Here is a 26,850-nt window from a genome sequence, read left to right as displayed (position 1 = left end):
AGGCAGACGAGCACATGGGCCACCTGATGGTAAGTGGTCACCAACGCCCTTAGACATTAGCATTGTAAGAAATGTCAACCATCGCTTACATAGCCAATGCGCCACCAACCTTGGGAACTAAAATTGTACGTCCCTCGTGCCTGTAATTACACTGGCACCCTTCAAAACGGAACACAACAATATCAAGTACTGCTGTTTTGCGGTAGAATATTTGATGAGTGGGTGGTACCTACCCAGACGAGCTTGCACAAAGCCCTACCACCATATATATGTAATTATATTATATATAAAGTATTCTCTAATCAACCGTCAAGTTTTTTCAAACCAATTATCGTACGTATATAAAAACTTTATATATTAGGCGCGAAACTCAAGATTTTTCTCGAGACGAGAAAAATGAATTGATCTTTAGAAAAATACGAAAGGTCGAGATGACGCCGTAAACTTTACTTTCGGAAGGAAAAAGTCGGCAAAACATCGGATGTAAGTTGATAACTGTTCTCATTGTCGTACGTGATACGAGACATTCTGAATTAATACTTAAAATGACAAAAACGAAAATGTTTTTAATGTGTCAAATATCTTAGCACTCTGTAAACGGAAGGTAACTGGAAATTCGATGAGGACAGCGCAAGATCAGCGTCAGATGATGTCAGTGCAAGATTTATTATCATAAGTGCGTTAATATGTGCGTGAGATCGGTATATAAGTTCGTTAAGTAATGTACACACATCAACTTTCATGAACACCTTGGCACTTACACAGTTTTTCTAGACAGTAGAAATTCTATTTATTTAATAAAAGCCAACAGCACATACAAAAAACTTAAAATTACATAACACACGATATAACTGATTATTTATAATGGCGTCCATTACTTAAGTCTCACTTTAGCCAACTTTAATAAGTATTTTTTCTATTACCGAACACCATTATCGGAGGGCTTTGTTTTAGCTTGAAATGTGAGTGAGCCATGGCGTGGACAGTGTCAAGTGTACTTCTTGCAAATTTATTAGAAACTAAAGATTTAAATACACACATTTATAAATAATAATAGTAATATGTAGTTAATTGCACTGGTGGTAGGGCTTTGTGCAAGTTCCTCTGCGTAGGTACCACCCACTCATCAGATATTCTACAGCAAAACAGCAGCACTTGTTATTATTGTGTTCCGGTTTTGAAGGGTGAGTGAGCCAGTTTAATTACAGGCACAAAGGACTTAAAATCTTAGTTCCCAAGGTTGGTGGTGCATTGGCTATGTAAGCGATGGTTGACATTTCTTACATTGGCAATGTCTAAGGGCGTTTGGTGACCATTTACCATCAGGCCCCCATATGCTCGTCCGCCTTCCTATTCTATAGAGAAAAAAAAATATATTCAGTAAAACGCCGTAACTGACTGGAATGTTTTTAAAGTAAACGGAGATTTCATAAATACCCCCAGCCCGACAAAACCCTCCCATCATCATAACGTTGCTTTAACCCATGCAGCTTTCCCCATTTTTCAATAAAACAAAAGCTTCACCTAGCAGTGATATAAAAATAATGAAACACATTTCAAATGTAAATAAAGTCGTGTCGGATGACGAATAAGAAATGTCGTATAGGTCCAATGGAAACAGTAGCTGGAATATAGCGAGCGGCGCAACTTTTTCAGTATTTAGTCTCGTCGGGAGTTTTTTAAGTCAATTACGTTGACATCGCTGATATTGATTAGGAAATGTTAAGCGTGAAATTGATATTGAGTTACGGTTCCGTACACTTTTCAATTAAAAATTTGATTTATATTTTATATGATAACTTTAATGGCCGTGTACAAATTTTGTTCATGTCATACATCGTCGGAATTACTATTTTCAACAATTGTGCTCGAAAGCGATTCTGATCGCGGTTATTTAAATATAAATTGATATATATGGTTTGTTTTTTAAGCATTTGAAATACATAGGTATATGTATGGCAGAAAACTATATATGATAATACAAAGCAAGCCATGATCGTTTAGTGGTTATATCACGTAATTTTTAATCGAAGATTGCAAGTTCAAACCCGGGCAGTTCCCATTGAGTTTTCACGCTTGGTGATGAAACAACCGCCACCAACCACCGTATAGACTTGCATATTGTCGAATGAATTTCTATAATAACCCATTGGAGCAGCATGGTGGAATAATCCCCAAATCCTCAACAAGGAGACGTTTGGCTTTATTTGTTTATAGTTTTGATTCAAAGTCCATGATCGTGATAATTAGATTAATAAAATTGTAATAAATGAAAACGCTTTTATGTCAACATTACGGAACCCTAACGATATTAAAAAAAGTAATGAGATAGACGTCTAAGTTTCCGACCTCATATTCGAAGTTTAAATTTGTTTGCCGAAATTTGAGTTTGATGGAATCTTTATATATATCATAAACGTATTTGTTTGTTTTTGCGCATTAATCAGAATATTTTATTGGATTCCATATTTATTGACATAGGTTTTTTGGTGGTAGGTCTTTGTGCAAGCTCGTCTGGGTACCACCCACTCATCAGATATTCTACCGCAAAACAGCAGTACTCGGTATTGTCGTGTTCCGGTTTGAAGGGTGAGTGAGCCAGTGTAATTACAGGCACAGGACATAACATCTTAGTTCCCAAGGTTAGTGGCGCATTGGCGATGTAAGCGATGGTTAACATTTCTTACAATGCCAATGTTTATGGGCGTTGGTGACCAGTTATCTAGATTAATGTTATCATATTAAATTCAAAAGTATCTCTGTCTGTATGTCACGCTTTCACGGCTAAACCACTGAAGTGATTTTAATGAAATTTTGTATGACGCAAGTTTGAAGCCCATGGAAGCACAAGGGTATTTTTTATACCGAACATCTATCCTTCCCCCCAAAAACGCGGGTGAAGCCGCGGACAATATCTATTACTATATAATAACAGGCTACGATCTATGGGCAGTACTAACGTTTAACAATATTAAAAGCACTACGAAATAACTAGTTTCAATTATAAAGCTGAAGAATGTTTAATTGTTTGTTTGAACGCGCTAATCTCAAGAACTCCCGTCCACTCCAGTCTCATAGGAAGAAATTGTTTTGCTGTATGTATACTATAAGTTATATGATTTTAAGAAAGGTATATTGTACATAAATATGGTTTTTATTTCATTTTGTTTATTAGAAAATTATGAAAATTACTTATCCAATTATCACTTTAAATTGGATTAAAGACTTTAAAAGGCCTCTGTGAATTGATATGTCTGTTCGTTTGGTTCATTGGTCGTGAAATCAATTAAACGTATTACGTTGTTAGTTGATTATAATAATGAAATTTACTTATTGAGGTGTATGTAATTATGTAACGTATGAAACATATAATATATAACGGAGCCGAGACGTAGACACTGACTGTGCGTTTGGTCCACCATTTTAAGGTCGCTCAGCGAGCTATGGCTATGCTCGGAATTTCTTAAGGAAATCTTTTTCATGTGCTTAATTTGAGAGAACCAAGGTTATCGACATAGCCCAAAGGCACGCCTTGGCAAACGTAGCGTAGGACGCCCTCCAGCTAGGTGGAGTGACGATATACGCAAGGTGGCTGGCAGCGGTAGGAGATTGAGAGCTGAAGATCGAGCTCAGTGGCGTGCCATTGGAGATACCTTTGTCCAGCAGTGGACGAGAAAAGGATGATGATGATGATAAAACATATTAGAAGTCAACACTTATTATAATACGTTGGGCAGAGCTACCGTTAAAAAACCGCCCAGACCAGGAAGACCATTCTACAAGCAAATAGATACTTTATGGCAATCGAATCGAAGCGTTATCATTGCCATTTAATTTTCCTAATACTAACAACGTACCAGTTGTGATTCGGTTAAAGTTGAACCGGAATATCCTGACCGTTATAAATTGGTAGTATTTGGTGGTTTGTACAAGCCCGTCTGTGCTCTTACTCTTTATATATTCAACCACCTTACAGCAATACGTAGTGTTATTGTGTTCTCGTTTGAAGGGTGACTGAGCCAGTTTAAAAGGCACAATGGATATCATCTTAGTTCCCAAGTTTGGAGGCGCATGTCACGGTAGCATGTGCAAGCGATCCCTTGGCGCTTGTCGTTAAGACGGAAAGGGTATGGCTTTTTAGTGGGTATTCCGATGTTCGGAACGCACTTGGCGCCTAGGACACCGTAAATTTATAATGTAAGGAATGGTTAATCTTTTTAAAGCGTTAAAGCAATGGGCGACTGTGATGGCTTTCATATTTTATTTAAAGAAAAAGAATTGGCCCTCAGCTAGTCAGTTATAATAGCGGATAAACATTTTCCTTAATAAGAATGTTTTTTAGATGAAAAAATAAATCTCTCATATTCCATGACATAATAAATTTCTTTACCAAAATTTAATTGGATTTCTTCAAGCCGTTAGAATGCGCTTGAAGAAAAAACATCCATATAGGCTATAATATCAATCTGTTTTATAAAATTGGACTTTATTTATATACAAAAAAGGCGTCTATTTGGTAACTCTCAATCATTTTTTATGGCATGTAGAATAGTGAATTTGCAATTATTTTGATTGAAAACTTGTGATACCGTGTAGTTCACATGAACAAGCGTTACAAAGGTGTATTCTTTTCCTTTTCTTATCGCCTAAGACAGACACGATTCTCGATATTAATTAATATTGTTGGCAATGTTCTTAAAAAAAGTCTAATCACCATTTTTTTGATCGAGATAGCTCAGTATTGTTAAGCACCCTGTGTCCTTTTCTGTATCCCTGATAACGTAAGCGAAATGTCATAATGATCGGCTGAATAGTTAAGAAGTTAAAGTGTAACAAACATACATTCGCATTTATATTATTAGTACAATTTATATCACTAACATATAAACAAGGTTACAGAAAATTATTGTCATTCTAAATTATTATTGTTACATGATTTTAAATTATGAATTACCAGTAACAGCCTATTAATGTCCCACTGCTGGGCTAAGGCCTCCTCTCCCTTTTTGAGGAAAAGTTTTTGGAGCTTATTTCACCAAGCTGCTCCAATGCGGGTTGGTGGAATACATATGTGGTAGAATTTAAATGAAACAAGACATATGAAGGTTTCCTCACGATGTTTTCCTTCACTGTAAAACACGAAATGAATTATAAACACAAATTAAGCACATGAAAATTCAGTGGTGCTTGCCCGGATTTGAACCTACGATCAACGGTTAAGATTCACGCGTTCTAACCACTAGGCCATCTCGGCTTTTTGATTTGATGAATTACCCGAATTTAATAATTTATTAATTTGATTGATTATTATATAAAGATCAACTGATTGTATTAATATTATTTTATCGAGCATGCCATGTACACATGCTTAGGAATGTAATCTAGCTTAAAATTGTGTAAGTTCGTAATTTTAATGTAAATCATGAATGTATGTTTGTGTACCTATATAAATAAATAACAATAAATAACTGTGTATATATTATTTTGTCATGTTTAATAAATTTAAAATTAATATCATGCAGTGGATTTCGTGGGTAGTAAATTGAGAAAAGAAACCGACTCGCGTCACCCGTTCGAAGAATAACTGCAAACTTCGATTCTTAATATATACGTTATATTTACGTTCAAACATATGGTAGACGTACATTATATTTCCTATTTTCAGGCAGAATCGAGTACAAAAATATCATTTTCATTGTTAACAGTTCGATGTTCATTTATTTTTAAAAAGGGTTCGTTAATGAGACAATATACAGAGGAAAATAAACGTTCATTCATTGTGAATGATGAACGAGGGTTCGGGAATGATATCGTTCATTTACACAGAACACTGTGTTACATAATCATATGTTTCACAACAATGTAATTATCTCACTGATCGTCTTAAGATGTTTTGGATTGTATTCCAGGATGCTGTTCCAGTACCAATTGGTAGTAGAACTTCATCTGGTTGAGTTTTCCTCACTAAGTTTTATTTCAAAGTTGCGCCCGAAGTGAATGATATAATTAAGCACATGTGGTAACCCGTTCTTCGTTTAACATCCGCTATCCACTGGAGCATTATTTTAAAATATACTTTGTCGGAAAAAGTACATATGTCAGCAGCAATTCAACATGGACAATAGTTTAATTAAAACTTGGTAAAATAATTGATTTACATTTGCAATTAAATGGACGGGATAATAAAACAATTAACTACAAGATTAAACGCTCATTCATTGAATGATGAAAGGTCAGGAATGATCGTTATTTTTTTTAATAATTCGGAATCGTTAAAAACCTGTATTTAAAAAAAACTAGTGTTCGACCAGTGTCAAGTATCAAGTGCTCTAAACGCTAACATGAACGCTATTAAAAAATAATAAATCTTTTTTGTTATATAAATGGTCAGACATAAAAAAGATAGATAAGAAAAAAGTACTGAATTGTTTTGTCTATATAGATCCTCACCTCTTTGGTGTAGTAGCTAAATATGAGGCAGTAGAATCCAACGTTCTGGGTTCAAACCATAGGTCAGAAAATACTTTAAAATCAGCCATTTTAACGTACATAACGACTATTTGAATTATATATTATATAAAATATTTAAATTATTAGATAGCAGCGGTGGTCTAAAACAAAAATTGGTTGTTTTGATTTTTTTGGTAACTAGAAAATATTAACTTAAAACTTAATTTGAAATCACAGACATACACTCAAATTTTATTTATTTGTATAGTTTTATAAATATATCGAATAACAAATCCTGTTTTGAAGATACAATAGAAACAAAGTATGACCCGTTTCAATCAATACGAGATAAAATAATTTGAAATGATGTCAAAATAGCTTATGTGGGTGATGAGATAAAGTAAACGAAATTGACACAAACCAGCATAAGATTGACGCGACCTTATCACCCCTTTAAGGGTCAGAAGTTTAACTTAATCTTAACTGCCAACTTACAGCCACACTCGTATTTAATTTAAGGTTATCCCGGTTTCAAAAGGCGTTCTTATTTTTGTTTTTTCATCTCGTGAGTTACTTGGTTAGTTTATTAAGACGTATAGGCTTTTTATGTGTCGAAAATTTAACTTCTTTCTTTTCTTTCTTTAAATGAAGACAATGTTTTTATATAAAAAAATTATGAGGTTTTCAGAACGGTTAGGTGAAGGTGGTAATTGAACATAATATATTTTTAAGTTTTACCGATAGCATATTTATATTATAAATGCGAAAATATTTCTGTCTGTTTGTCATGCTTTTACGGCTAAACTATTGAACCGATTTTGATGAAATTTAGCAAGCTTGAACCTTAAGGAAGGACATTGGCTACTTTTTTATACCTAACAACTCTCTCTCAGTTACTAATAATACTTCAAAATATCGTGTAATGATTTTTTTTAATAATTTAATTTGATAAACATCAATTTAGTTTCAATATTAATCAAAATACAAATATTTTTGCGTATATGAGTCAATGTAGATAATATGAAGTAATGTTTCTTTATAAAACGAGAAAAAATATTTCTTATTAATTAATTAAATAAATAATAAACACAATTACATTATAATATCTGTTGCATATGTTTCTAAACACAATATTTATCTGACATTCTTGACAGACGTCAAAATATATTTCTCTTATGTCATCCATTCTACTGAAATGTACCGTCTTTTGTTATTTATTAAAATCCTAAGTAATCGTTGTCGTTGTTTCCTATTTTCGGCCTAAATCCAATAATAGATCTAATGATAAAATTCATACAAAGTGACCCATCTCATTCCAACCCCTTAATTTTTAAAAATACCTACTTAACGGATGCTTACGTCACAAATGCATGTTCAAAATTTCAGCTTTCTATTCCAGTGGTTTTGGCTGTGCGTTGATAGTCAACTAGAAAATACGATTTGATTAGTATAGCTTACAAAAAGCTGTACTATATACGTTTCAAGCGATGCTTTTGCATAGCATACAACAACACTAAATGGGTCGCGTGACACAGTAGGGCGGAAAATTAAAACGCTCGGTTTTTTTTAGTACATAAAACAGGTATACAACACAAATAGGCTAACTGCTGGTAAGTGGTCACCATCACCCATAAACATTTGTGACAAACTGAATTCTACGCGGTTAAAGCGTATTAGCTAGTAATTACATACTACATTTTGAGAGTTAATACACTGGACTTGTATGGCACAAATTAGTGCATTATAATATGTGTGTGCTTTTGTCTTGTCTCTCTTGAGATTTGCTGCGGCCATAATTGATCAGGAAATCGTATTATGTATTGATTTTTATATATCATATTCTTGGCCCTTTATACTTGGTACGTGTATATTTGAGACTTTGCTTAGTACTTCATGCTTGGACTTGGAGTAACTAGTTTTCCGGACTTATAGTAAGTACTATTCCGTTTTTATATATTTAGTAGCAGTCCATTAATGTCCCAACGCTGGGCAAACGCCTTCACACCGCATAATGTTTCGGTTAATAAACCGAACTGCTCCAATACGTCAACGAAAGACAAGTAAAAATAATTTAATGTTTTTTTTATTATTAAAAGAAATTCTGAAAATTCAGTTTTAAAAACAGAACATACAACTTTTGGTCTACGCGTCGAGTGCATTAATACTGGAATTAGTGGATGACTGATGGAAATCCCTGGCCTGGTTTCCACGGGATTTATTTAAGTATGATTGAATGAAATTTCACTATAAATTATTTGTTGATTTACTTATAAATAGTTTATGTATTTTACAAAAGGACATGTGGGTCTCCAAGAATGGAAAGTCAATTACGAGGTCATGATGAAGAACACCATGAGAAAATTGATACGAGTAATGGAACACTTCATGGTAATCATCGACACTGGATCACCACTAAATGGTGTCCTGTGTGTAATAACACTGGCTCACTCACTCTTCAAAACAAACAGCAATTAAAACAAAGTATTTTGATAGAATCTATCAATGAGTTGATCACCACACAGAAATGATTAATTTTTTTAATAAAAGATTGGCAAATGGGGCACCTGATATAAAAAAATACTAACGATATTGGCACTATTGGAAATATTAACTATCCCTTACCTTACCTTGTCTAAAACGTTATGTCCCTATATATATTATAATGTGCGTCTGTACTTACACTGCCTCACTCACTTTTCAAACACAACATAATATCAAATGATTGGGTGGTATCTTTTCAGAGGAATTGCAACAATCCCTTCCACCAATGGGGTTACGTATATTTTAAAATCCATCGTATTCACGGTAATTTGAATCAGGAAAATTCTACAATACAAGCCCTACCAACATTAATCACAGTACTTAACGCAATACAATATAAACACTTGGAAATATTTATCAATATACATTGTCTCAAAAATAGTACTTTGATTTAAAAAAATAAAATATTAAAAAAACAACATTCATTATAATAAAATATTTTATGTAAGGCGAGGTGCTTGAAAGTTTTAAAAAAAAAAACATATTTACGAAAGAATAGCGAGCTTTTGTTTCGAATTTGCACTTGAATGCATTGGTAATAACTTTAAAAGCTTCTACCCCTGGCTTCAAGACCTGAACCACTTGACGAAAACAATCGTTGCGTTGTTTTTTAATCGTTTATGATTTTTTAATTAAGGGGTTGTGTTCTAAATAAATATTTGTAAAACACTCGTTAGTAACAATGATTTTAATTCACGACTATTTATAAAGGACTTAATGCATATTTACGGTATATTACGATATATGTTTAATACGCGACATCGTCCATATCTTAAGAAAAATAATCTTGAAAAAATCTGCATTTATAAGATTGATTTTTAGACTATGAATAAAGTTAACTTCTAACTTCACCATAACAGGCGAAGAAGCCTTTTCCGAGCAGCGAAATATTTAAAATAAATAATATATGAAGACCTGATATGTTTTCTACACATCAATGTTAAAATCAATATATATTGAATACTTAAGTACTCACAAACACTTTTAAATCGGCATTTTACCATTTTAATTTTAAAATAAAGCCATGACTGGTTCATAATGTAAAGTCTGCCGAGGCGAAACGACAAGAAGCTCAAAAGTTACTCTTTTTTAACAATAAAATTACATGTAAAAATAATATACAATTAAATTTATATATCATGTATAATAATATCCTGGGACATATCCCAAACTAAGCAGAGCTTATAGTATGGAAACCAGACAACTGATATACTACATTGCTTTTGTAAATACATACATTTAAGATAATTACACCCAGACTCAGGATAAACAGACATGTTCATGGACACAAATATCTGTCCTGGGTGGGAATCGAATCCACAACCATCGGCGTGAAAGGCAAGTATATCAACCACGCCAACCGGCTCGTCGAATGAACTTTGACGAAAACTTACTCCAAGCTCTTCTATCATTTATATTATAATCTTAAACAGTATGATAAGCCTTATTAATTGAGAAAAAATATCATTATTTTACGTGTCTTTGCGTCATTATTATCTATAGAGAAATACCTAAACATTGTTAAATATTGTCTATTTGTTCGTCATTTGGCAGCTATTAAAAAGATTTTTATAAAAATATTCTGTAAATAAAATATTTCAATTAAATCTTGCAACTCCGACGAGTACTTTTATATAAAAGAAATATCAATTTAATATAAAATGCGTATTTTTGTATTGTTGTGTAATACGCTCTGCAGCATATTTCTATCTCTTTCTATCATCATCAATTCGACATTCGAAAGAAGAACGTTACTTTTTAACCATATAACCACTAGAAAGTATCATAATTTGACTGACTGCCTCGTTGGTCTAGTGGCTTGATGTAAGGCCGCAGACCCGGAGGTCCTGGGTTCAATTCCCAGGTCGGGCCAATAAAAAGTTATTGAGTTTTTCTGCAAGAAAATTCTCAGTAGCAGCCCGGAGTCTGGAAGTTGGAAATGTGTATACTCCCGTGCCTCAGAAAGCATGTAAAACCTGGTCCTGCGCCTAAACTCTTTCCGGTCGTGTCGGATTGTCGATCCATCGGATTATGAGAGTTAGGGAATAGAGAGTGCACTCTAGAGATTGACCGCCATGGCCGAAATCGGTCTGGAGGTTTATTTTTTAAAAATATTTAATGGAATTATAAACAAAAACAATCAATTAAGTTATTTAAATTATTAAGATAACATTCCCGAAGAAAGAACGTCCGTTAATTAAATTCGACTGGATGGTTTAATTTCACTCGCTATATATAAAAGATAAGATGTCAGTGTGTCTATAAATTTATCTTAATTAAAATTAACGTACACTAAAATATGTAGAAACACTAGTAAATTAATGATTATTATACAGCTTTCATGATAAGATTTTAGGTTAACAAATTAATATAAATATATAATTATTCTTATGCAATTCTAATTATGTGTTTTAAGTGTGGGATATTTTTTTAACTGTTATAATAATGTTTTATTTATATTTGACTGATTATAAATTTAGATTTTTTCGACATACTAATTATGAGTTCATTTTGTACGTGTGCTTTCTACGACAGCTTGTAGTCGAATAAACATAACAGCGCGCGCGGTGCATTAACGCTTCAAGTGTCACCATTGGTCGACTGTAAGCGAACGCGTCATAGGAAGCCGCTGGCCAATAACGACTCGGTACCTTTGTTGTCATTAAAAAGTATTAAATCCCTTTAGTTAAATTTACCACTACTAAAATAGCACAAGAGATCAAGATCGAACCTGCGACCTTTACCATCCGACCTATGCACCGTTGTCACCATTATTTGTAACTAGAAATACACGGAGACAAGATAATAAGTGCTTCGTTTCACAGATTAAAAGTCAGTGAGAAAACCACAGTTAATTGCAAAATGTATTCTGTATTGAGCTTACTTGTTTTTTAATATTGTATACCTCGTGACTGTCTTGTCCAGTGGCTAGTTAATAAGACTGACATTCTGAGATCCTAAATTCAAGACCCTGGTCGGACAAATAAAAAAATATTGGATTTTTCTTTGACTTTTTAATAAAAGCCCAGAGACTGAAAGTTCTGTGTAGCATCTCCCGATGCTTCCATGAGCTCTTGCGCTCGGAATCTTTCCGATCATGTGGGATGCCATCCGTTCAGAGCGAATATAGAATGAACTTGTATTTTTTCACACACATGAATGCACAATAATATCTCCTGCAGAGTTGACTCGTTCGCGAGAGTTTTTTTTTTTTGCAAATATTTTATGTACTAGTTTCCGCCCCCGGTTTTGACTGCATGTGAGAGGTAAGATGTTAAGTCCCTCATGTCCTTCTCTGTCTCCATCTGTCTGTCTGACAATATGTATGCAAAATTTAATGACAATCGGTTGAATAGTTATAACGTGAAATCATAACAAAAAAACTTTTGCATTTATAATATTAGTAAGAATACTACTTTAAAAAATTATCTGTATTTAGAATATGTATATTTCATATTATAAAAATACAACGAAGATTCTTGCCACCATTTCTCACGATCATTATTTGAACAGCGCTTATTTACTTATCTTTATATATGTTTAAATATTATTTACATAAAAAATCTGAAACATTTAACTTACCACACAAAATGGCGACGGCAAATCCTAATTTTGAACACATTTTCGTTAACTTCACAGCACATAGCTTTCAAACTAATAACCTGTCAAAATCACCTCCACATATTTGTCACTAAGCTGTCAAAATCACTAAACTGTCAAAACCACTAAACTGTTAAAAACAATCTTTGGCAACAACACACTATCACAAATTCACCGAGTTCAACGCATTTCGTTCTTCGTGACTTGTGATCACGGATTTTTCTGAAAAAAAAAAACAAAAACATTAGTTTTTTTTTATTTTGCAAAACAAATTAAACATAATTCTTTAATACGTATAATTTTCTTTATATTTCTTTATATTTTCTTTTTATTTTTTGTTAACACTTAATGTCTTACAATATAATATATTGTACTATAATAAAAAATATTAACAACCCAAGCAAATCAACTTAAAAGCATAAAAGATTTGGGCATAGCATGGCGTATCGTGACGGTTGGCTATAAAAATTTAAGGCTATATCGATTTTATAGGCAAATCGTAAAGTATTAAATCTCATTTTTCCGTCTTGGACACAATCGTAAAATTTTAACCGCTGTAACAAACGAAGTTTTTATTTATATTTTAGTGTAAAATCATTCATTGAGACGTGTAATTCTATATTATATTTACTTCGTTACTTCCGTTTCAATATTATTTATGGTTAATTAAAAATTAATAACAGGTTTAAGAAAACAACTTGGTTCCAATGTTGGCAGAGCATTGGCAAGTTAATGACCAAACCTCTAACACAAGGGCGTCTAACGTCACGCCAAATATTTTCGGATATAAAATGTAATTGTTCGAGCATATTAGGTTTTACTAATAAGCGACTTAATGTAACTTAATTGTTTATTTCTTTAGATAGCTATAAAATAATTAAATCAATGTCAAAAAATAAAAAAAAACTGTCCCATTTCCAAACGAACTGAAAAGTAAAAAATATTAATAACCAGTCAAACGTGTGTTAAATAAACAATATCTGATTGAAAAACTGACTGAAAACCTGACATCCAAATGAGTCGGGCATTTAAAAGATATGATGGAATAAAGAAACTTACATACATAAACGAGCGGTTTAGACGAGCCGGTTGGCGTGGTTGGTAGATACTTGCCTTTCACGTCGAAGGTTGTGGGTTCGATTCCCACCCAGGACAGACATTTGTGTGCATGAACATGTCTGTTTGTCCTGAATCTGGGTGTTATTATCTATATAAGTATGTATTTACAAAAGAAAAGTAGTATATGTAGTATATCAGTTGTCTGGTTTCCATAGCACAAGCTCTGCTTAATTTGGGATCAGATGGCCGTGTGTGAGTAATGTCCCAAGATATTAAACACGTGAAACTTGAAAACATTACGTTTTTTTATCAGTGTAATAATCCTTGATTCATTTAACAGTTTTAAATAGATTCATGTTAATTTTGTTCCAATCATTTAATCTTGGTCAAGAAATATTGAATGGCCTGACGTCACTAGCGAGTCCCACTCGAGTCATTAAGTATTTCTTAAAAAAAAACTTGAATTAACTTGCGACATAGCTCTTTAGCCTACGCGTAGCCTAGTTAAGATTTTAGTTTGGTATAAGCGAGAGAATATTTATTTTTAAGTATTAATAATGATGTATGTTTATAATGAAACTCTGTATGAATATGATGCTGATGATGTTGTCCTCTTGCCTTATTTCGAACACGGCAGCCAATCTCAAGAAATAAGCCAACTGCACATGACATAATTATTAATAAATAAATTATTATAGTGCAGAAGTGTTGGTCCAAACACAGGTGCACTCTATTCCCTCACACTCAAAATCCGATGGTCGGAAATGCAACACCACCGGAAAGAGTTCAGGCGCAATACCAACGGCTTTCCGAGGCACGGGAGTGTACACATTTCCAACTTCCATACTGGAGTGTTACTGAGGATCTTGACAGAAAAACTCAATAATTTCGTATTACGTATCTATCTAGCCTCTAGATATAAAACCGGAAGTAATTTGTAAGTTAAAATTAAATTGACACAAAAAATATACACCTTGTATTGCTATTAAGGTGCAAAACTGAATGCGATGATTGACTGAAATATTATCAATCTCAATGCCTATTGGTCAGATTTGACCTTCTGATGTTTTAGTTTAAGAATTTCTGTCTAGCTTGCTTAGCTGCCTTAGCTTGCGTTGCTTTTAATATATTTAAAAACGCGTTATTTATAAAACTTGCACCAAACAAGCGTGTAGGTGGGAATAGCATTTGAGAGGCAATTATTTTGTCTCTGCATCTGTCTGTGCGTTTATTTAAGGCTTTGTGGTGAAATTTCGTTGGTTTTTTTCCGTGTTTGTAGAATGTGTTAGATTCACTGCCGACTTGTGTTTGTTTTAACTTAAAATGTTTTCAATTTGTAATGTGTATTTTGTTCTTTCGTTTTATTTCAATTTTGTATATTATAAAAATGTCTATACATAGTATCTCGACATATTGTTATATTAATTATGTTATTGTTTAAACGAAAAAATTATCTTACGTTATTTACTTGGTTTTTAGGAATAATATTATAATGAGAAAATATTAGATTTTTTTTGTATGTTTGCTTGTAATGTCTAAACTCGAAAACTATTTGACCAATATTAAAAAGAATTGGAGGCCGTTGCTTGCCACACGCATTAAAAAAAAAGTAAATAATTTGCATAATACCGAACAAATGCTCTTATTACGACTTATCAGATATCCTACCGCAAAACAGCAGTTCTTGGTATTGTTGTGTTCCAGTGGTGGCGCTTGGCGATGTAAGCGATGGTTCACATTTCTTACAACGCCAATGTCCATGAGCGTTAGTGACCACTTACCATCAGGTGGTCCATATGCCCGTCCGCCTACTATACCATAAAAAACAAGTATTGAAACCGTGAAAGCTGGATGACGTCACGATCAATAGTAATTAAAATTTGAAATTCGAAGATCTGGATAATTTTCGAACGTAATTAAGGACCGAACGAGTTATTTGATGCCTTGGACAACGGTCACGGGATTTTATTAATTACACGTTTGCAATAATGAACAGTGTTGTCTGATCATTTATTGTTGTTATTACGTTCTTTAATAACATAAACGTGAATTTTCACACTAGCAATTATAACAATCAAAATATACTTTTTTCAAGTATTAATCAGCATTTTTGAATTATAATTTAACAAGATTTTAATTTGAAGAAACACACACATAATTCACAGTGTAGATTCTACCAAGAAGAACCGGTAAGAAGCTCAGCAGTTTCTCCTACGCTTGTCAATTAAATACACTTTATGTAATTCAACATGAAAATCAACAAATACACCACGCCTTTTTATATAATATTGCGTTGAGTAATATGCCTTATGTATTAATATTACTTTTTTTTCTTACAAGAATATAATTTATTAATTGGTAATTTTATATACTTTATATATCAATCTTATATAATTGAAAACTTTAAAAAAACACTTAAATTAAATACAACTATGATTTAAAACGATATAAAAGATAAGCAACATGAAAATTGCATAAAATTTACAGCTTAATTATTAAAAAATAAATTATATGTAATAAATAATATTATCTGGCAACATTTAACGTTTAGAAACTCAATATTGTGATAAACTAAGAACACAAGTATATAGTTTTATGTGTTAATAAAACTATAATAAGCGGTTAGTGTCATTCCTGTTTTATTTAATTTATTACAAAAGTTATATTGAGTTTAGAATATGAAAAGCAACGGTGATATTACAAAATTATAATATTTCGTCTCTGTCACGTTTAATACTAATTAACCGTTTCTTGAGGTTTCTGAACTAGCTATGTTTATTATATTATAAGGGCGATCTGTACATACAAATTTATATTTAGACACAGAAATTTATAACAAATATATACTATATGTTTTTTTTTTTATAGAATAGGATGGCGGACGAGTATATGGGCCACCTGATGGTAAGTGGTCACCAACGCCCATAGACATTGGCATTTTAAGAAATATTAACCATCGCTTAAATCATCAATGCGCCACCAACCTTGGGAACTAATATGTCCCTTGCGCCTGTAATTACACTGGCTCACTCACCCTTCAAACCGGAACACAACAATACCAAGTACTGCTGTTTTGCGGTAGAATATCTGATGAGTTGGTGGTACCTACCCAAACGAGCTTGCACAAAGCTCTACCACCAGTAAAATGGTAATATTAAAGACGTTTATTAATTAATCAATTTAATGAGCGCGATTTATCATTCCTCATTTTCATCCAGGTTAAATAATAATTTAATTTGTTTAAAATATAATTAGTTACTATCTTTTGTTTCTGTTTTTGTTTTTATTTAAATATTTCTTATATATTGTTATCGCTTTTCATAATTGTGTTCGGGAATGGTGTGTTCTCGTGTAATCGGTTGTACAGTTAGTTTTAAGTTATTTACATTAACTCGTGCGTGCATGTTTTGAATGTGTGTTTATTTATTTAATAGTCGGAAAAGCTCATTGACTGTATTGCCGATTCTTCTACGTATAATCTAAACTCAGAATCACTGGTTAAATTGAAATTGTAAGAGGACAATTCAAAAATGCTCTTTAGTAATAAAAAAAAGTACATTTTGATTTTAAATATTCTTAGAGAAGTATATTAAAAACGAATAATTCTTCTATTTTTTCTGTTATGAAGAAGTATAATAAAATTATTTTGATTCATTATTTTAACAAGTCCAATGAATAGCGTAGAGGTAAACACAAGTTTGGTAATTACAATGCTAGTTATATTTAAGAACGAAGAAGAAGTAATGAGTGTCTCCCCAGACAACATACAAGTATTTACTACATAATATAAAACCACATTTCGCAATAAAATACCACATGGGATCGTGAGAAACGTCACACATGGTCAGCGAATGTTTCTGTTTAATAATGTGTTTTTTTTTTATTATTTCAATGTCGTTTGGTGGCCGGTCTGTGTTGTTTTTTTCAAGAAAATTATACATTGTTAACCTTTAATGTCGAAGATGAAAGAGGTTTTTTGTATTTTTTATCGATTTCTATTAGTTTTCGTAATAGCTTGAATTGAGTATAGAGGACTAGACGCTTTAAACGTGGATTTGTTCGTGACATAATTCAGAATTGCTTAACACAAATTTCCAAACTTTTTCTTCGAAAATGATTTCATACAAACTTTCATCCTCCTTAATACTTATCACCTTAGAGATTCATTTTTCAAAAAAACCTTGGTGTTAGCACCTAATGACTATTAGGTTAGCCTTATGAGTAAAAGACCGAGATGACCCGGTAGGTAAGAACGCGTGAATCTTAACCGATAATCGTGGGTTCAAACCCGGGCAAGCACCACTAAATTTTCATGTGCTTAATTTGTGATTATAATTCATCTCGTGCTTTACGGTGAAGGAAAAAATCATGTGTCTAATTTCACTGAAATTCTGCTACATGTGTATTCCACTAACCCGCACTGGAGCAGCGTAGTGGAATAAGCTTCTACTCAAAAAATGGGAGGCCTTTAGCCCAGTAGTGGGACATTCACAGAATGTTACTTTATGAGTAAAAAAAATCCTATTCTATATTTAAATTCTATTCGGTATTCTTTTATATGTGTGAGTGATTTTTTATCTGTCATTTAGCCAGTGCTAACGATATTTTCATTCGATCTATTACCTAAGCCTTAGTGGTTGTTACTGCCGCCTATAGACATTGTGACCGTATGTAATATTAAATATAACTTACATCATCTACTTAAGATGTTATATCCCTTTGCCTGTACACTCTCTCTCACCTTTCAAACAGAAATACAACAATATTGCTGTTTGACGGTAGAATATTTTAGTCGATGTTACCCACCAAAACAGCTTTGCACAACGTACCATTAAGTATCAAAATTTTCAAACAATATAACAAAGAAACATTTAAATATGATTTTAAATAAATACTCTTTGGAGTTTGTTTACGTATTTTATCTGTGCGTAAAGATACTTGGAAACAGTTTACGGTACACGTGTGGGCAACGCGGGAGTCTGCGTTGGGGAGATTATTTTAATTCTTATTCAGTATTGGCACAATTATTTTAATTGTATTGAATTTTATTTGCAATATCTACATAATATAACAAAACGTTATATTATGTAGATAAAGTTTCCATTGGTGGCTTCGCCCACGTGTTTGGGGAAAGTGTTAAGCTTAAAAATGATAATTTTCTTTTTTCGGTAAGCTAGCTTCTTAGGAAATTTCATTCAAATCGGCAGCTAATCTCTCTTGAGATTGAACGCCGTGGCCGAAATCGGTCTGGAGGACATTATTATAATTATATGTAGATAGGCAAGATAACGTCTGCAAGCTTTTGTTTGTATATAAAAACCGATACAGTGTTTATCTGTCTATATACGATTTAAGCCTCATTGTGCAACCTTATACTTGCAAATTATTTTTGTACCCCAATTCGACCTAATAATTATCCTATTGACTCAGAATATTTTTAACATAAAAATTAAACTAGAACTTTATATAATATCATCTGTTTATACCCAAATTGCTACAAACCACTATAAGTGTGTTTGTGTTCATAATAATATCCTGGGATATTATTCACACAATTTTACTTCACATAATTTGGGATAATGGGGCCGCAATATCCCAAATTAGGCAAAGCTTGTGCAATGAAAACGAGACAACTGATATACTACATATACTACTTTTTTTTTGTAAATACATACTTGTACAGATAATTACACCCAGACTCAGGACAAACAGACATGTTCATGCACACAAATGTCTGTCCTTGGTGGGAATCGAACCCACAACCTTCGGCGTGAAAAGCAATCAAATTAATCAATTTTAAGCAACTATGTAGGTGTTGCATTATATTTGTATAAATATTTCAAATTAATATTAAACCTTACAATTATAACGTCATAAATAAATATGGCGGAAAAAAGTATGTATTTATGAATTTAAATAAAGAACAATTTCTTATTTTCAATTTGGCCTATAACATTAAACAGATTTTGTGTTCAAAAACGTTAAAACGTTTCTATTGAAATTTAATTTTTTTTTCATAAGGACACGATATCTAAAAGGCGTTAAAAAAATGGTTCTCGACGGAGTTTGCTTATTTCGAACATAAAATGTGCGAGAAATTATTGGCGCCATCAAGTAGAACGAAACCCTTTAGTTGACATTAAACAAATGCCTTCGCAGTCACGGTGACGTCAAACTTTTTTTTAAATGGCAAAGGTTTTAACACCAAACAGCCTAATATTCGATGTCAATAATAATTGATACATGTCAAAAATATATAAGTTTTTTGTAGTGACACAAAATATACCACTTTTTTACCGTTTATTGTTTTATTACCAATTATATAACTGCCATTTAAAATAATATTAACAAATGTTATTGGTACATATTTTTTTAAATAATGTTAAACTGGGAAATATATATGTTTTGGTATATTTAATAATAAAAAATATCGAGTAACACTATTATCATCTGGTTAGGACCAACGCATGCGCACGTGCGACGTTACAACGACATGTGGCGTGTGTTTTTTTTAAAGGAAATAATTTATAATTTGTTCTGTCCACGTCTAGTTATGTCTAAAATTGAACGCAACATTTGGCACTCATTTTTATTTATATAAATAAATATATTTTACTGTCCCGACTTCGTCGCTGTAAAAGTTAACAAATTACTTACTGAAGTGAAACTACGTAAACATTTTGATAATTGGTGAGGTGAAAACTTGAAACTGCTAAATATATTTGTCTAATTCCCACATCTATTGGCACTCCAAGTAATAATTCTATCCCTTTTTATTATATAGCTTTTTATTCATCAAAATAAACAGTCGCTAACTCGGTTCAAAATATTAATACAGCTTAATTTAAATAAATTATAGTTAAAATACACATATTATTTTGTATATAGTGTTAATATTTACATCAATTTCAAATATTTAAATTTTTTATCGTCGGTAACGTGAAGTCACGAATTTATCCCCTACGATAAACCGGCGCAATGACTCGGGGAACAATAATTTTACTTCCTAGCAATCTAGTTTATATTGTTGTGTATAGGGAAGTCATAGTTAATACTATAGAAATGGGTTAGTTTTAACATATATCTTAATATATATATAATTCGTCTGTACGTGTGTTTGTCCTCCTAAATGGCTGGACCGAGTTGGATGAAATTTTGTGTGTATATTTCAATAGCTGATAGGTAGCCCTGCTGCTGTCGGAATATCACCAAATGAAAAAATGTCTGTATGGCAGGAAGACGTCTGCCGGGTCCGCTTGTATCTTATACAATATAAAATGAAGATTAAAAAAAATTCGTAAAAGCCTATTTGAATAAAAAAATTGATTCTTGAATAAGATATTTACATTGTGTTCCTTTAAAATAACGAATAATTTTAATAATTGTTTTAAATCGTTGGTTTTCAAACGAATAATTTTAATAAATTGATAATGAAACACATTTTTAGCGAAACTTCAACTATTAGAAAGTTTTAATTGGTGGTAGGGTTTCGTGCAAGCCCATTTGGGTTGATACCCATCACTCATCACAAATATTCTGCCGTTAAATAGCAATACTTAATATTGTGGTATTCTTAATGGGTGATTGAGTGTAACAGGCACGAGGAACATAACATCTTGGACGATGGACGGCTAATATTTCTAACAGTACCATCTACCGTGGTGCTAATTTGACTGCCCATGTGATATAACAATAATATTTCATCAAAACATTATTATTAAGAGGAATAAAAGTTTTAATTATTATTCCACATTAGAAACGAAATTAGAAACAATTAATGTTTATATTAATTGGAAGAACATTACCATAAATTCAATGGTCACTTCCGATGTTAAGCTTTCACCAGTCAAATAACCTAATATAAAAACTAGAAACCATATTAAAAACCGCATTAAATCCGTAATAATATCGTGGGAAACCGAGATGTATACTTGTTTGCAAGATTAAAAACGACAAGACACAAACCGCTTCAAACCGGTTCAAACTTGCAGGATGCCAGCATCCGTTGTGCACTTCACTCGGGTATAGATTACAATTTTGTCTATATTGGTTATATTTTAATAAACACCAACTTATATAACCTATTTGTTTTATAAATAAATAAGATTTTCTAAACATTTCTTTACGAATAGTGCAGCGGTGACTTCTAAACTAGTATGAACCGGTATCAGTTCAAACCTGAACACAAGTATTGCTGTTAGGATTGAATATCTGATGATTAGATGACACCTAGATGGGCTTGCACGAAGCCATATCACCAAGTACTATTAATATCATTTGTCGGTAAATATCCGAAGAAGGTAGACGTCACTACAGGTTATTTACAAATACAAAGTTACAGTGTATATTGGCAATCGTAAAAATTTTGATTCCTTGGCTCACTCATCTCCACAAACACACAACGATACAAAGATTTTTCATACGCATATTATTATACGCAACACCGTTCTATCAAAGATTATCCTGTATATATGTGTGTGTTTATATAAATATAATTTTTGTTTTTTTTTTTAATAAGTACATATTAATGTATTTGCGACATATCTAACCTCTATTCTTAATATTTCAGATATTAGGTAGAATGTGTTAACATTCTGTCATATTTTCTTATATACTTAAACTTTAATTAATTTTTGTGTTGTTAACTTGCTGTCTTTTTCTTTCGAATGACAAATCAATAATAAAAGAAAGAGAGAAATCAATGTTTAGCTACATACCCGCGAACAACGTTTATATACCGTTAGCATCTTCTCATACATTACTGATTAGCTTTGTGGGTATGACAATTATTTTCGTAGCATGTCATTGCTTTTATTAATTAATCCACCGATAAAATTAATCATGAAATGGGATATGTTATTTTCGACAGCACACATTGCGTGATAATGAAACGCCCCTTGTATCAGGTTTTGAATGTTAGAAAACACTAATAATTACACTTGCTATAAAGCAATAGTCAATATGGCTCGGATAGCGGGTTCAAATACGAACAAGACACTTTTTTTCATGAACTTAATATTCGTTAGTAAATTCATTTTGTATTCTCAGAGAATTTCATTCGAACAGTGTGATGAAAGAACTTTCCTTTTACTCAATAAAAGAGGTTGCCCAGCTGTGAGACAGTCACATGTTACTTTTAACATGAGTGTACTCGATGAATCCAGGACAATAAGTATCTTTTATAAAGAAATAGTTTCCGGGAGGTGTTAGGTAAACATTGTAACAACATGAATGCAAAATTTCATGAAGATGTATCGTTGAGACGCGAATGCGTAACATACATACAATGTCACTACGTGTTTATAGCATTAGTAAGCATATAATTTACATAAGACAAATATATAAACATATTTTCATATAATAATAATATCTATTTTTGTTATTAAAACATAATACATTTCAATGTAAGTTTATATCAATACATCCTATTGTATTCGTTTATAATAAAGTTACCGTTACTTACGTTCGAACTAGTAGCAGTTTCTAGTAGTTTTACGTGTTTAGTTTTGCTTGTTAGAAGTTAGAAGTATATTTGACTTAGTTATAATTTGTTTTTTTTTTTTATAGTATAGGTAGGCGAACGATATGGGCCACCCGATGGGAAGTGGTCACCAACGACCATAGACATTGGCATCGTAAGAAAACGCCAATGCGCCACCAAACTTGGGAACTAAGATGTTATGTCCCTTGCGTCTATAATTACACTGACTTACTCACCCTTCAAACCAGAACAAGACAATACAAAGTACTGCTGTTTTGCGGTTCAAAGCTATATCCAATTCACTTTCATGTTAATTAATCTAGCGATTTAATTAATAAAACTTAATAAACCCATACATAACATCCACAAACGGAAAACATATTAGACTTTACGGTAAAGTTAACTGGCCATAAAACTTTGTATTCTATTTAAAAAAAAAAAAAAACTTAAATTCCATTTGACATTTAAAAATTGACAACTCAAAACTAATTATAACTCATCCATTCATTCGAATACCTCAGCTTCCGGCGACGAATAGCCTAAATGTACTTATATATACTATAAAAAATATATATTAAATGTATTTAATAGATGACTTCATTCAATATTTAAATATATATTCTAACGACGTTACGTCATTTTAATATTTAATTCGTAACCAGTTATCCGTTTAATTTGTTATGAGAGTGATAAATACTAGAGTCACACACACAGACATATTTAAACACACTAAGACTTTTGACTTTATTAAACTTCTAACTTCTAACCACTGGGCCAACTCGATGCAATAAACATACGTCACTAAGTATATATTTCGCATAAAAACTTTTTAACTAATACTCTTTACACGTGTTGATGATTAAAAAATTTTATATCAGTTTATGGAACCACAGACTACTGCTACTTATGGAACTCTAATTCGACTTGCCACGTAAAGCTTCATCAATTCCGGCGTTACTATGTCTTCAATCACTGCTGTTCTTTCAATAAAAAAAAATATAAAGCTTAACTTATTAGTGATTTTATCCTCCTGACCAATTTCAGTCACGGCGCCAAAGAAAGAAAGATTAGCCAACTGCTCAGGATATTTTATAGTCCATAAGTGTGTGCGCAAACACAGGTGCACTCTCCGTTTCCTTACTATCATAATCCAATGGAACAACAGTACAACACGATCGGAAAGAGTTCAGACGCAGGACCAACGGCTTTCCGTGGCACGGGATATTCACTTCCGACTTTCAGACTCCGGGCTGCCACTGAGAATTCGACAGAAAACCCAATAGTTTTTTATTTTTCCGACCTGGTGTTTGTACGCAGAACTGTGAGATCTGCGATCATATATCTAGCCACTAGACCAACGAGGCAGCCAAGAAAACTTATTAAAAAAAATATATTAAAACTAGCTCTGCTCACGACTTTGCCCTCACGAATTTGATTATAAATTATTATCGATTCAGTTGTTTCCGATCTTATCGATGACAAACAAACAAACACTTCCTCTTATTATTATATAAGTACAGACAAGGATATCATATTATTATACAAAGCAGATAATCTAATCCATGATATATTCGCCCGTACAGTGCTACACTACACTAATGCCTAAAATATAAGACATAGACTTCTAATTTGAAAGCACTGTCCCACAATTGGGGTAAAGCGTTTACATACGCATCATAAGTAAAAATTAAAAATTTCCACACATACTTAATTTAAATATGATAACTTATATTGACTTCTCAACTTGTGTGGCTCCATTTTTATTCAACTTAGAATGTTTCAAGAGATATGTCAATATTGATTCTATCATCAATAAATAAGTCGTATTGTGTTACGGGAGCCAGTGTTGCTAAACAAGGGTTGATAACCAAGACGAATCTCTATTTATAGACTATTTAAGTAATACTAGGAATACAGAATTACTAACTTATATAACTTAGATTTTTTTTCTTTCTTTTTTGTTATATGAAATTCACGATATCACATTCAAAAAGACGAAACGCGATCGTAATTGTCAAATATACATACATTTTTGCTTATTGAATTCTAGCAAAATCATATCAAAATATTATATATTAAGAAATTCGATTACAACCACTTTTGAAACGTTATTTACAAGATAAGTGACATCAATGTTGATCAGATTCTAGAACCTTTAAGACAAAACATAATCTTTTTATACGAATAGTCCATAATAATTACATAAATTAAATATATATAATTCAATTTTGTTTATCAAAAATATTAACGATCGCTATTTATACCCGTTTTTGTTACATACCTACATGCTTACTTAGTTATTAATTTTAAAACTACCTACATTATAAAATGTTATATTATACCAATAGATCTTTAATTTGAGCCGGTTGGCGTGGTTGGTGGATGTTTGCCTTTCAGGCCGAAGGTTCGATTCCCACCCAGGATAGACATTTGTGTGCATGAACATGTCTGTTTGTCCTGAGTCTGGGTTTAATTATCTATATAAGTATGTATTTACAAATGAATAATAGTATATGTAGTATATCAGTTGTCTGGTTTCCATAGTACAAGCTCTGCTTAATTTGGGTTCAGATGGCCGTGTGTGAAAAATATTATTATTATTAATTATTTTCTTTTTGTATAATAACAAATTCATCTACATTTAAAATAAGTAGTATATTTGAATAATTGGTTTCTAGCAAGATTGTGAAGTTATTTATATAGAATTAGGTATATATGTTATTATCATCTCGACTCAGTTAACCATAGAAGCCTTTATACACCTTATATGTGCCACTTTAAACAAAACAAACATTGATATTTTTTAAATGACGAATGTATTCCAATTTCAAAAAATAATACCATCTCTCTCTAAAATATTATTTAGAAATAAATTTATAATTCCGTAATGAATTACTTTTAATATTTAGATTATAAATATTTGATAGTATCTATGTATAAATAAACTACATATAATAATTATATAGAATTGATACTGCTTTTTATATAATACAAATATTTGTATAGCCATGCCCAAATCTTTAAAACTTCAATCAAATTTTAAATATTAACGACAGCATACCAACGACATTTCACGCTTATATAAAATTAATATTTATAACGTTCACAAATTAATTAAAACAGGTTAAAGAACTCAAAAACATGTCGGATAAGATATATATAAAAAAAAAAAAACATTACTCCCACGGCGGACCGGCGTCGTCCAGAAAAACCGGTCACAAGTCCTCCATTGATAAATTTTCACACACAATTCACTATAACACTGTAATCCTAAAAGAATCGAACGCGCGTTTGATACTTTTGATTGTTGAGCCACAGGTGTCGGCTGCGCGGCGTGTCACACGTCCGAACGCGACGGCGGCTCGGAGCTGAGTGCTCTGTGTAGGGGTGGGGTGGGGTAGCGGGGCACGGGGGGATGGGGGTTGATCAGTAAAGCCCGGGGAGCCTGCGTATCTCATTCGCGTAGCGTCTTGCGTGCGTTGTAACGTGTTTGGCTTCTGTTGCGTTCGATTTTCGAATTGTATTTTAATTGTAACCGATGACGCTCCGTCGCGCTTATACAAGCTTATGATTTTTTTAGAGTGGAGATGAATGAATGAATCTTGATACTCGTTGATATGGTAACATAGTATGAGTTGAATTAATACGGATATTATTTATTGTTTTTATTTTTTTTAGCTTTTTATCACCAGTCATGCTTTTTTTCCATATGTTATATA

General features: G+C 32.3%; 1 protein-coding gene across 3 annotated transcripts in view; it reads right to left on the bottom strand.

Moving 5' to 3' along the window:
• LOC126778423 (nephrin) overlaps positions 1 to 26,482 on the bottom strand; it is a 236,331-nt gene extending 209,849 nt beyond the window's left edge. For 2 of the 3 annotated variants that reach the window (XM_050501931.1, XM_050501929.1), the window contains exons 1-2: positions 26,312 to 26,482; positions 12,574 to 12,813 (exon numbers count right to left, since the gene is read on the bottom strand). In XM_050501931.1, the coding sequence (XP_050357888.1) occupies positions 12,574 to 12,613 (40 nt within the window). In that variant the 5' untranslated portion in view covers positions 12,614 to 12,813; positions 26,312 to 26,482. Of the gene's footprint in view, positions 1 to 12,573; positions 12,814 to 12,987; positions 13,058 to 26,311 lie in introns of those variants that run through there. The other variant, XM_050501930.1, reaches the window with a different exon arrangement.
• Positions 26,483 to 26,850: the final 368 nt, after the last annotated feature.

Source organism: Nymphalis io, chromosome 26 (genome assembly GCF_905147045.1).
Source record: "Nymphalis io chromosome 26, ilAglIoxx1.1, whole genome shotgun sequence".
NCBI lineage: Eukaryota > Metazoa > Arthropoda > Insecta > Lepidoptera > Nymphalidae > Nymphalis > Nymphalis io.
This window is presented reverse-complemented; position numbering and strand designations above follow the sequence as displayed.